At 39.4% G+C, this 13,505-nt stretch overlaps 1 protein-coding gene and 1 non-coding gene across 3 annotated transcripts; both read left to right on the top strand.

Annotated features, from left to right (window-relative positions):
* Positions 1–5,522: 5,522 nt before the first annotated feature.
* Positions 5,523–12,424, top strand: SLC25A3 (solute carrier family 25 member 3). 2 transcript variants are annotated; one of them, XM_011386547.2, is made up of 8 exons: positions 5,523–5,679; positions 5,911–6,071; positions 7,410–7,534; positions 9,354–9,533; positions 10,445–10,626; positions 11,238–11,410; positions 11,890–12,000; positions 12,084–12,424. In XM_011386547.2, exons 2-8 carry the CDS (start codon positions 5,915–5,917, stop codon positions 12,242–12,244), a joined length of 1,089 nt encoding a protein of 362 aa, XP_011384849.1. In that variant the 5' UTR covers positions 5,523–5,679; positions 5,911–5,914; the 3' UTR covers positions 12,245–12,424. The 2 variants fall into 2 exon arrangements, with proteins under 2 accessions (XP_011384849.1, XP_011384844.1); XM_011386542.2 differs by lacking the exon at positions 7,410–7,534 and adding an exon at positions 7,710–7,831.
* Positions 10,922–11,168, top strand: LOC111736008. The gene has a single exon (XR_002779063.1). It is a non-coding gene; the product is annotated as a small nucleolar RNA SNORA53 (small nucleolar RNA).
* Positions 12,425–13,505: the final 1,081 nt, after the last annotated feature.

The raw sequence follows: 13,505 nt of genomic DNA on the forward strand, positions 1-13,505 counted from the left end.
TCTGGTTTCCTAAAGCTATTTTTTTGCCCAATTGACTACAAATTTAAAGATATAATATCATTTTTTTCCTGAAGTTTCATTACGTTTACAAATTTTAATTTCATTTAGGGCTGACTGCAATTGCCCTAAATTGTGCTCCTTTGTGAGTAGGCTCCTTAGCATCTATAGTGAAAATATCATAAGTGATATGAGGTTTGAATTATGACAAAATTAAAATACTTTTCAGTTCAGAATGATCCAGGGCATCACAGAAACAGGTATATTCTGCCCCATGTCTCTAAGGATGAATGGAACTACTTTCACTCCTTTTAGTAAAACTTAATGACTTTATTTTATATTCATTATTTTTCATATTTGCTGTTCTTCATGTGTATGTTTCTCCCTAAAATTTCCTGTGTGTTACCAAGGCTGTGTCCATCTTTAACCCCGTCTCCTTTTATACTTCTCTTAAGAAGTTACCCCATTATGTGTATAGTGCACTCTTGGTGAACTTCCCAGCCTAGCATCTTGTTCTTGCCCATGATCAAACCAGACCAGCAGGGATTCTTTCTAGTAACTAGTAACACTTTGTATCCACAGCAAACCAGATAATTCAGAGTACTGTCTCAGTTTTCAGATGGGAAACTCCTGTCAGTCTCCTTTCATAGCCTCATGTTTATCTTTGGATTCCTTAGTGCATCAGTTCCTAAACCTGGCTGTTTGTAAGAAACACCTGGAGATCTTTAAAAAGTGGCAGATTCCAGGACTCCTCATCAGACTTAGTTCATAGAACCTTTTGAGGCCTGAGAACGTCTGTGCCTAAAAAAACCCCCAGGTGTTTTGATGAGAAACCAGATCTAGGCCCCTCTAACCCAGTGGTCCCCAACCTTTTTTGCACCAGGGACCAGTGCTCCTATGAGAATCTAATGCCTGATGATCTGAAGTGGAGCTGAGGCGGTGATGTTTGCACTGGGGAGCAGCTGCAAATACAGATGAAATGAAACTGCTCTTTCGCCCGCTGCTCACCTCCTGCTGTGCGGCCTGGTTCCTAAAAGGCCAAGGACCAGTACCAGTCTGCGGCCAAGGGGCTGGGGACCCCTGCTCTAACTCGTGGTAAACAGACCTCATATAAAAGCAGTCAGGGTGATAGATTGTAGCCATTGAGTGATTAAAATAGTCTACATCTTCTATGTGGCCTATTTTAGGGTCTGCTGTATCTAGGTATGCTTCTCCTCTCTGGGTCAAACCAGATTTTATTCTTTTAACTGTAGAAAGAAGGAAATTTCAAGATGTCGAGACATAAAGACTGAGTAAAATAATTCAACTGCCTTTTATTTCCTATAAAATACAATGTCCCTGAATATTCATGTATAACTTTCACATTTTTCTACCCCCCACACAAAGGTGGGTGATTTCAAGAGTTTGAATGTGAGCCTCAGAGCTGGGTCGTCTGTCCTAGGGTTAGCTTTGGTAAAGGGGTCAACCCTAATCTTACAGCCAAAGTACTCTAGACTCAACCCTTCCAAAGAAGAATGGGGAAGGTTTGACCTTTTTAAAGGTTTCCAGAATGAAAATTTTGTACCCATGGTGAAGTCTATTTTATCTTATTTCAGATACAGACGCAAATTTCTCCTTACTCTATTTATGGAGATATGAAAAAAAAAAGTAAAGAGGATTTCTAATCAAAAAAGACAATAACTAAGTGGATGTTTCTGTTTTTCCCCCTCAGGGCAGATATGAAAAGAGACTTTAGTCTCCTTTGCATAATTTATTATATTCCTCTATTACATGACTGTTCTACGAATTATTAAGGACTTTCTTGTTATTCCCCATGAAAGAGATGATCCTCAAATCTAAGTGTAAATTTGACCTCTCGCTCTAAGTTTACAAATGTCTGTTGGGAGACTTCCACTTGAATGTCCTCTCTCTCTCTAGCATGTCAAATTCTATTTGTCTCCCAAATATGGTTCTGGGTTAGGACTGGCCACAGGGGTAATATGTGCAACATTTCAAAGGCAGAAGTGAAGCAGTAGTCATTACCCTCTGAAGGTCAGTATAGGATATGAGGTGCTATGGCAGCTCATGCACATTGTTGCTAACCTGCTGGCTCACCCTGGAGTGGGGCAATGGCCAGGTGTGGTGCTCTTCAGCAACTCTTGGACCTTCTTCTTCTGTTTCTCCGGGTCACATGCATGGGCAGCACCATAGCTCCTATAAGCACTCATACTATGGCTCCTGCAGATTCCTGCATCATTGATGTTGTAGGTGGTAGAGACAGAGACACAGTCCAGTTTATCCTCAGGGGATCAAGTTTGTCTTTGTGGGTTTCATTTTGTCCCTGCTTGCCCCCACTTCATGTTCAGCTTTCTTGCCTGACTGTAACCCCTATTGATTTAGATCAATTTCAGGTCCAGCTCATACACAGAGGCATTTTTTCTCCAGCTCTCACAATTTCATGAGGCCTAATCCCTAAAATAAATCTATTCCATATGACTCATACTGGTTTGCTTCTCTGGTCAAACTCTGATCCAGACATGGTATTTGAAGTAATTTAAGAGAAGTAAACATTAGTGATGGGTTCTCTGAATTTGGGTTATTTAATATGATTGGATTTAAAGGCATTGATGACCAGCTGTCAATAATAAAGGTGACACTGGTTGTCCATGGCATGCGTTAGCAAAAAAAGTTTTTAAAATTATCATCAGTGGACACCTGTAATCAAATTGCTAAAGAAGGCAAGGTTTTGGATGACTAAGTAGATGCTGCGATAGAATATTTAAGTGAAAATAAGGAATAAGGTTGGTAGGTTTCTCCTAATTATGTTTGATAATTGAGAGAAATCAAATGATGAGCTTAGGGCTTTATGAGATGAGATAAAGGACCAGAGAGTATATATGACTGTCTTCTTGTATCTGTGAGGATGTGATTTCTAAAAACCAAACCCCAAATCTTATCCTGAATTACAATGCAATTGAATTCCCAATCTTGCAAGTCTCGTGTTAAAATCAGGGCTTTTATTTTTTGTTTTGAGCAGCAGTGAGACTCTGAACAATGGAATGGGAACATATGGGCAGATTCAGATGACACCGGAATCATGAACCTCTAAATTCTGCTGAGCCTCCTTTGCCAGTAGAAACAGTCCTTCCTCCTTTGCCCGAGGAGCCTAATCTCTCCTGACCTGTAAAATCTGTAATGAGTTAGCTGCTTTGCAGGGTCTGCTGATCCTCCTCAAGACCAATTATCGATGCCTCCCATTGCTTCCAGAACCTATTGCAGAAGATCCTAGAAGGTAAGAAGATTCTCCTCGACCAAACTTTACGCTACTCTGAGCCCTTTCTCCACTAGGCCCATTCTTGGATTTGTTCTTTAAGAGCCCAAGTATAACAAGAATTCTGTCAAGTCGGTTTAGCCAGAATCCTCCAATCTCGATATCTGATCGAGTGATATCTGATTAGCTTGGCCTGCCTTCAGCAAGAATTATCTTACTGTCTTAGTAATTTCCCATCCACTGACTCCTTTCCCAATTCTACTCCTTGGCTAAAAATCTCCACTTGTAGAAATGATCTTGCTTAGTTCTCATAACCTCTGCAAGATGGGTATTATTCCCATCGAGTTCTAGCTTCATAATCTGTAGGGCCCAATGCAAAATGAAAAATGCAGACCTTCTTGTTTGTTAAAGAGAAAACCACAGGCCCCAAATGGCATCACTTATGTGAAAAGCCCATGATATCAAACCTAGATTTAACATCTGATCTAACTGCAGTTTCAACCTCTCCCAGAAATGTAATCTTAATAATTAGTCTGAAATTCTCTGGTCAAGCAACAATAAGACTCGTGTAATCTGTTACATGAGTCTTCTCCATACACCCCCTTCCCCTAAAGAAGAGGCAATTCATAGGATAAAAATGCTTGCCTTTCCCTTTATCCCAAAAGAAGATATCCTGGTCTAAATATAATTCCTTTCTTTTGTTAATAGTTCCTTGTCCACACTTCTTCCTATAAAAACCTTCCATTTTGTGCAACCCCTCAGCGCAACTTTCTAGTTGCTAGATGGGATGCTGCCCAATTCATAAATCGCTTAATAAAGCCAACTACATCTTCAAATTTACTTGGTTGAGTTTTGTTTAACATGTTCATAAATTATTAAGAATTTCAAAATAGTGACAGCAGAGCATTAAACCAAGCACAGGGCCCTGTGTAACTGTAAAGTGGCAAGCTCATGGCAGGAGGCCCACAGTGCTTTCATCTTACATTTAAGAAACGGGTTCATTGAGATCAAGTAAATTCTCAAGGTTAGTTTATCAAGAACTGAAATTCTCTGGTCAAGCAACAATAAGACTCGTGTAATCTGTTACATGAGTCTTCTCCATACACCCCAAAATGTAAGAGCCAGAATGCTAACAGAGGTGTGGAATGAGCCCCAAAAGAGTCTGGAGACTTTGACTAGAAATAAATGACAAAAGATTTATTCAAGGGTCTTGGGAATACAACTAGGCAAAAACCTATAAAGAGTTCCAAAAAAAAGAAAAAAGTTTAGAGTTCTTATAAGTAAAATGTACATTCTTGAGAATTATCAGTTCTTCATTCTTAGCCCTAGAATTGGTCCAGGATGATCATTAGTCAGATGTCAGGTGGTCTGAATGTTGGATGTCAGGTCCTGGATAATTAAGCCTTTCAGGTGTAATCAGAGGTCTGGTATATGTCCAGATAAATATCTGGACACAAGACTGGAAAGTTCAAAAGTGTAAGTTCCCAGGCTAGTTAGAACAAGAATTGAATAGGTCCCTCATCCCTCAACTTTCGTTATGTTAATTTTAGCAGTTTGGTTAAAGTGACTCCAAATGATGTATTCCCTATCTTTACTCTTTCCTCTGAGTTTTGACCCCCCTTACTAGACTCTTCCGAAAGTGGGTCTTCTCTGCTGAACTGAATCTAATGAAGATTTTCTAAATTAAACACGCAAAATATGCTGCCAGTCACTTTCACTCTAGTTCATCTCTGGACCCCAAGGAATGAAAAAGCATTTATTGAATGTTTTCATATGTGATATACACCATTGTGATGAAGCAGCAAGTTGCCTTGTCTATTTTAGTTCTTGCTGCACATTTCTTTTCAAAATACTTCCCTGAAGTCTGATGAAAAACGCAGACATCCCTACATGTAATGTCAACGAACGGAACGAAAAAAACAATGTGCCATAATGGCAGAAGTTGTTGACAAAATATTGCAGTGACATTCTAAACGCAACAGCGTCAAGCATAACGTCAAGCAATCGTTTTGTTTTTTTTTTTTTAAGCTACTACTATACTCAGACTCACTTAAAGGGAAAGAACTGAAGCCACAGCGTCACGGAGAGACATTTCAAAGTGAAGGGACAAAAAGCGGAGGTCAAGGGCACAAGCCCCACACTACACGAAAACCAGGCACAGAACGCGCACTTGCGCAGAAGGAATCCTCCCGCGCAGAGGCCAGGCCGGAAGGGCTGGGGCGGGCGGGGCGGGGATAGCGTTGCTAGGAAAACGCGATGACGTTAACGGCCGCGGCGCTCTTCACCGCCAATGGGTGCCGCCTGCCTGTAGTGAGTCCCTGTATACGTCACGCTGACGACGAGCGAAGGGCACAGATCTAAGGGCTCGGAGGACATTCGGCCTCTGTGAGCTGCAGCCTTTCCGAGGAGCGTCGTCTGTTCGCCATCTTAGGGTACGAGTGTGGTCCGGCCCTCCCTGGGGCAGGTTCGGGGATCGGAGCGCGGAGCCCTTGTGGCACGATGCTTTGGCTGTAGGCCCAGTTGGCCTCTTCTTGTGGGGAGGCCGTCATGACCTCCTCAAGGGCGCGGAGGCGGGAAAAGGAATGCCGGGGTACCAGGGTGACTTTGGCCGGCCAAACGGCCCCCTTTGCCTTTCCTCTGACTGCCGGTCCTTCTTCCCCCAGGAAGATGTTCTCGTCCGTGGCGCACCTCGCGCGGGCGAACCCCTTCAACGCGCCTCACCTGCAGCTGGTGTACGATGGCCTCGCAGGCCCTTGCAGCAGCCCCTCCGGACCCCCGGGGCCCCCCCGCCGCTCCCGCAACTTGGCGGCCGCCGCTGTGGAAGGTGAGGTCAGACTTTGTCCCGATACGGTCATTATGGGCACTCGTGGTCCGCTCGGCCTCCATGGACTGGGCCGGTCCTGGAGGGCAAGGAAGGACGCTCCCAGCCCGCTGCACCGCAGGACGGCGCCCGATTGCTTGCCGGGCGATGTCAACCCTATCCTCTCTAGACCAGGTATCAGATCCTTGGCCCTCCCTCAAGGGCATGGAAGGGCCTTGGCACAGCTCCATCCGTGACCTCTACGTCCTCAAGGGGGAGTGGACGCATAGAAGCCTTGACTAGCTCCTTATCTTAATGTGCCGGGAGCCCTTGGTCAGCAGACTAAGTATTGGGTAAAGTCTCCTTCTTAACCACTGGCCTCCTGCAGTTCTAACTGCATTATCTTTTCTTCGATTTGGCTTTAATTTTCTTCTAAAAATACTCCCTTCTCCCTTAGGTTGGTATTTCCGAAGTCTGATAGTAGTTGACCCAAAGTGTGTGACAGAACTGGGTCTCTTGTTTTAAATACGATTGGTGAAGGAGGCAACTTGCAGCCTCACGTAGGCCATAGAAAGGAAATAATAACTGGTGGGGATCCCTTTGGTCTTATTTCTTGGGATTCTTGGTAGTTAGACCCAGCTTTAACTGAATTGTGTATATTTTAAAATCCCAGTGAAGTGTATGTACAGAGAACTGTGAAAACCAAATTATAGAAGTCCTGAAAATGTTACCTACGTTGTTCCTGTAAAAACCTAATGTTTTTTTTTTTTTAAATCATGTATGTGTTTCTGTTATGTCTAGTGTGGTTAAAAAAATCCTTACATTAGCATTCTGTCCTCCAATTTAGAAAGTTAAAGTTAAGATCATTTGTGTGGTTAATGTATTTGACTGCAGGAATTTCTCTAGTTTTATGCTATAGGAATCCATAAGTGGGGATTGTATTGGTCAGTGGCTGGGGTAAACCTAGACATTTGAAGCTTTTATATGGCAAGTGCTCTGAGTTTGATTTGTTCTCTTTAGTGTGTTCTTATCAGCAATTAATAATTTGAAGTTTTATTTTAATTGGAAGAGCCATTAATATAGAAAACATTTTTTATTAATATGGCAAAATAAGAGATAGCTAGTATCTCATAGATAGAACCTTCATAATTTTAAGTGATTGTTTTGATTTTGGCAGTGAATTTCTTGTTACTTGTATTAGGTGAAAAATCATCTTTCAACTTAATTAATTATACATAGGTGGCCAAAGCTTTTCAGTTATGATAGTACTGTTTCACAGGGAAACAGTTTTCTCTCATTCCCATCGACCTTAGTGTTCTCTGAAGAAATACTTACTTGATTTTTTTTTTTTCAATCAAACAGAGCAGTATAGCTGTGACTATGGATCTGGCAGATTCTTTATCCTTTGTGGACTTGGAGGAATTATTAGCTGTGGCACAACACATACAGCATTGGTTCCTCTAGATCTGGTTAAATGCAGAATGCAGGTTTGTTTTGCATGTTGGGCTAAATAAAGCATATTGTTGAAGCATGGCTGTTAAGATATAAGATGTAATCATCTACTAACAAGCTATGTGGAAACCTAACTATCCAGGAGGTAAGTTGATAACCAGTAACATGAGTTTTATATTAAAATGCATGGCGTGTCTTGTCTTATTACAGAGTACAGTTGCGAATTTGGCTCCATGAAGTTTTATGCACTGTGTGGCTTTGGTGGGGTCTTAAGTTGTGGTCTGACACACACTGCTGTGGTTCCTCTGGATTTAGTGAAATGCCGTATGCAGGTTGGTATTGAGATGACAATGTTGAACGGATCTTTTGTGTGTGACTTAATTTCAAATAATCTTAAAGGACTTCACAAATGAAAAGAATTTGAAAACATTACAAGCCCAGAAACTTTAATACGAAACCAAACCTGAATTTCTAAACTCATGAACTTTATTTTACTTAGTGTTTTAATCCAAGAAATGCCTATTTTAAAATAAGAGTGTGGGTAGATTGTTGGATCTCAGACTCTGGCTGTAAATGTTTTTTTTTTTTTGCTGCTGGACTCTGTTCTGGCTAGAGTTCTCTTCAAGGCCTACTGGTTCTTTATACTTCAGATAGCCATTTTATAAGTAAGCACTTACATATCAGAGTGAAGGTAGTCGTTCTTTGTGTATTATGTAAAGTTACTTCACATCTTTACTTATTGATAACATTAAGGCAGAGCGCACTATGTAAATTAAAAAATATACTCAGTATCTTAGTATTAAAATTTTATGGCTTTAGCTCCTTGTATATTCACTTGCTTAAAAGGTGGTTTTTGTTTTTGTTTTTTGTTTTTTTACAATTAGAATATCTTAATTAGGATTATTGCAACAAAAATAATCAAACCTCAAAAATTTATTTGTTCCAAACAGGATTAGAAGTCTACTTACCTAAAAGAGAAAGGAAGGTGAAATATTAGCAGGGAGAGGAAGGTGACGTATACCAGCCCTTCTAGTACTGGCAGAAATAGATAAGATTTTTTTTCCCATTTAGTTAATAGAATGGATATGAAATATACCTTCACTAAAACTTCTCATGCATGTCTTTTAAAGTGAATTTAAGTCAAAAGACAGGTTTTCATTATGTCGCTGTACCTTTTTAACTTGTATTTAGTTTGTCTTAAGTTCACAGAATTTTATAGTATAACCTACTTAATGGGCTAACATGTTAAGGATATATAGGCATACCTCACTTTATTGCACTCTTCTATCGTGCTTCATAGATACAGTATTTTTTTTTTTTAAAGATGTATACTGTTTTTTAGACAGTGCTCTTGCATACTTAATATACTACAGTATAGTGTAAATATAACTTATATTCACTGGGAAACCAAAAGATTTGTGAGGCTTTATTGCAATATTTTCTTTATTGCGGTGGTCTGGAACTGTATCTGCAGTATCTCCAGGGTATGCCTATAGAGTTGTCTTTTATTTAGGCAGTAGCTTTAACACTATTTTTTTTTAAGTGATATAATTGGTGCTGAAAAATCTCTTAAAGAGTCAGTTTTATTGTGTATATTTTGTTAGATATTTTATCGTCTTAACTAATTCTCCGAGACTTAAGTCTAACTGAAAGAACACTAGACTTTAATGTACAAAAGTACTTTATAGCTATTAAGCCGATAGCATATGTGAGCTTGTATTTACTTTTTGTGTAGTTACTGAAGTTTATTTTAGAACCAAAAGGAAAAACTAATAATAACAAAATTAAATATTTATGAGAAGTGGTAGTTCTTTGATACATTTAATTACTTTTTTTTTCTTGTTTTAAATACAGGTGGACCCCCAGAAGTACAAAGGCATATTTAATGGATTCTCAGTTACACTTAAAGAAGATGGTGTTCGAGGTTTGGCTAAAGGATGGGCTCCGACTTTCATTGGCTACTCTATGCAGGGGCTCTGCAAGTTTGGCTTTTATGAAGTCTTCAAAGTGTTGTATAGCAACATGCTTGGCGAGGTATGTAAATTAACTTTGAAATTGAAAGTCATGAGCTTTTAACTTAAAAGTTTAAGACCAAAAGTATCTTAGGTTTTTGTCTGACCCACCTTGTTCTAGAACTAGTGGTCTCAGGGCGAGCAACATGTTTCACATCATAAGTCTGTTTTTGCAGAGACAGGATGAGAAAAAGAACATGTATATCATTAGAGTTCAGTGTTCTTTATGTTGTATACTGCTGCTTTCCAAATAATTTGGATTTTAGTTTTTTAAAGAGAAGGATTCTGGGATTTTGTTCGATAAAATTTTTTAGGGCTGAGAGATCAAAGAAAGATGTTGACAACTCCAGCTTTATCTCAAAAGGCTCATCTTGGGTGTTAGCAAGACGTGTCATGGATGTCCTCTGTGCCACTTGACAGGTACTAAGGGGTTATATAGGACAGGGCTAGATGAATTGGGGGCAGTACTGGGGTGTGACCTATCCCTGGTAAGGGGAAAATGCCTTGCACACTTCCCTAGGCCAGAACATTGGAACCAGTGTCATTAGGGAATAAGAGAAGGACAATCAGACAGTCTGAGGGGTTTTCAGAAAGTGATCTCTGTTCTGGCCCAGATTTGACCTAACTGGATTTAGCACAAGGGTCCAGCAGGGGTCACTTGTGGAACACTCCACAGAGTCATTTGTGTAGTTCAAGGACCAACAATCCTTGGCCGCCTAGGTGTTTAAAAAGTATTTACATTGCACTGTGGTTGATGAAGTTATAGAAGATAAACATATTCAGTCTCATATCTTTGTGTTATCTGTGGACTGTGTGATAAGAAACACTTAAAATGTCTGAAATTTAACTGTTTTCTAGAACTGTCCTTTAAAGTTAAATTGAAAACAGCCAATGCAACAGTAATCCGTGCCCCTCCTTATGTTTTTCAATTAGGAGAACACCTATCTCTGGCGCACATCACTATATTTGGCCGCCTCTGCCAGTGCTGAATTCTTTGCTGACATTGCCCTGGCTCCTATGGAAGCTGCTAAGGTTCGAATTCAAACCCAGCCAGGTTATGCCAACACTCTGAGGGATGCAGCTCCCAAAATGTATAAGGAAGAAGGCTTAAACGCGTAAGTAAGCATTTTCTCAAATTTATAGTATGAAAATAGGCATTTGCAGGAACCACATTTTTTTTTTTTATCTTTCTCCCCTCCCTCCCTTAATAGAATATAAAATCCAGGGGCAAGGATAAGTTGATACATGGCTTGTGTCTTGAATTAGGATTTTTCTAAAGTAGGAACCATTTGTCAGTTTACAAATGACTTGATATTTGACCTGAATGTTAACTGTTAACTTTTGGAGAGGGTTTATTAGTATTCTTGTCATCTGTGTTCACAGTTAAGAATTTGCATGTCATCAGGCCACAACATGCTTCCTTAGATCCGCCTTTGTGGATGCCAATCTTGAACTGAGTTCTGCTTGTAAACTTCTTGTTTCTTGTAGTTCCAGTCAGGAAACATCCAACAACTTTTTTGGTTGTACAGTCAAAGGTGCTTGAGTCATTGGCATGTGAGATAAATATACCTGCATGTTAGTCTTAGGTCCTGATAGAAATGGCATACATTTGTGCTGCCATTTTTTACTATCAGGACTTGACTGGTGTGCGGACACTTCTGTTAATGATGGACATTTCTGGTAGATGAATATATGCAACTGAGTAAAATGTCTCCTGATTTTCTAGATTCTACAAGGGGGTTGCTCCTCTCTGGATGAGACAGATACCATACACCATGATGAAGTTCGCCTGCTTTGAACGGACTGTTGAAGCGTTGTACAAGTTTGTGGTTCCTAAGCCCCGAAGTGAATGTTCAAAGGCAGAGCAGCTGGTTGTAACATTTGTGGCAGGTTACATAGGTATGAATTATTTAGGACGTGCTTGTCTCTGAAATTAAGGACAAATATTTTCACTATTGGCTTATTCTTGTGAGGAAAAATATTTCAAAGAAGTTCTATCTTCCCATAGAATTTTATATGCCTTTCAGGATTCATAAATACTTGCTAATTCATTCCTGAAGGAATTGTTTCATGGTTTCCATGTCATGGTTAAGTTTGGGAATGATTGATTTCACTGCTGCACCATTTTTATTTATTTTTTTAGTTTTTCAAGAACAAATTTTTAATATAAGAGAAAGTTGATTAGAATCTGAATATAAAAACTTGAAGGATTACAATAGACTGCTTCGTAAACTTTCTTGTCAGTCTCATTCCAACTCTGATATTTTTTAAGCACTAGAGGAAAATTTTATTAATTAGTTATGATAAGGTTGGCTACGATGTGATTTTTTTTTTTTTAACTGACTTCACGTCGCATCATATTTCTTGACTTGTTTCAGCTGGAGTCTTTTGTGCAATCGTTTCTCACCCTGCTGATTCTGTGGTGTCTGTGCTGAATAAAGAGAAAGGTAGCAGTGCTTCTCAGGTCCTCCAGAGACTTGGATTTAAAGGTAGTATTGTTTTCCCTCTAAAGAAAGAAGATTACTTTTGGGTATATTACATTTTTCTCATTCACGTTTCACATTTCAACTAGGTGTATGGAAGGGACTCTTTGCCCGTATCATCATGATCGGCACGCTGACTGCACTGCAGTGGTTCATCTATGACTCTGTGAAGGTCTACTTCAGGCTTCCTCGCCCTCCTCCACCCGAGATGCCGGAGTCTCTGAAGAAGAAGCTTGGATTGACTCAGTAGATAGAGCAAAGCAAATATGGACTGAATCTGCTTGTTGGTCAGTGTTGAGGAAAGTGCTAAAGGAACTTTTATATATTTGACAGTGTAGGAAATTGTCTATTCCTGAAATAATTACTGTAGTGCTCTTGCCTAAGGCAAGAGTTTCAAACTTGCTGTTGAAATAAACCCAACTGTTCATGATTTGTCTGTGACTTGATAATTGTTTTAAAAACTAGTTTTAAAGATTTAATCCTAAAATGGAATTAGTATAAGTTAAAACTTCGAGGAAAAAATGCAAACTAACCACTGTTGGTTGAATGCCGTGCTCCCTACTCCTACACTGTCTTAAGTTTTGTCACTCAAGAGTGTCCCTATATTTTTAGGAAACACCCTAAATTTTCAAAAACTTGATTTGGTTGTAGTTAACTTTAAATATGGATAATTTGTTACATTTTAACAAGTTGGTTTTGGCATATAATCAAATATTTTTGCACCATGTACTATTTTAAAATCCTAATGAGTTTGCTAATCCTTATTTGGAAAAGAAGGTAATCTAAAATAGGCTGATTCTTCGAATGAATGATAGTTTTTACAAGGACCAAAGCAGTTAATAGCTAAAAATCATTTCAAGTAACTGTCTTCATACATATCTGACTTTTAAAATTACAAAAATTTTACTATAAGCTATTTTCGGTTTTGTTTTTAATAGACACCTGTTGACAACTGAAGTAGGTGAATGCTACTGGAAAAGCTGCACTCAGGCATACTCGGGTATCTGAAACTGATTTTTTAAGTGCTCCTAGGCAGTAAGCCACATTTTAGTTTTCCCTTACGTTTGGTTAGGAAGTGTAAAATATAATATAGTTCAATGTTTTTCAAATCTGATTACATTTTACCTTGAGGCCTTTGGGTATAATACATGGGTTTGGTTGGCAATCCTTGTATAAAGTATAGAGATGGGGCCTCAGGAAAGTAACTTTCAGGGAGTCTCATCAGAGAGAGAAATGTTTTCATTATAAATCCATATTGTAAGGTCAGTAAACTAAATTTAGAAACCAGATGCATCTAGTTGCATGTTAACTTACATCATCATCATCTGGTCTTGTTTAAGGTTCCAATCTTGAGTTGCAGAGGGTTATGGTGCAAATTTGAGCCAAACTATTAAAAGGTTGAGTGGCAGACTGAGCCCAAGCAAGTGTTGGCTGTGGTAAATGAGCATCTCCAGTGTGCATTAGTTAACTACTGTGTAACAAATGGTTGGAAGTGTAATGGCTTGAGAAAT

This window comes from Pteropus vampyrus, unplaced genomic scaffold, assembly GCF_000151845.1.
Source record: "Pteropus vampyrus isolate Shadow unplaced genomic scaffold, Pvam_2.0 Scaffold16, whole genome shotgun sequence".
Classification (NCBI taxonomy): Eukaryota; Metazoa; Chordata; class Mammalia; order Chiroptera; family Pteropodidae; genus Pteropus; species Pteropus vampyrus.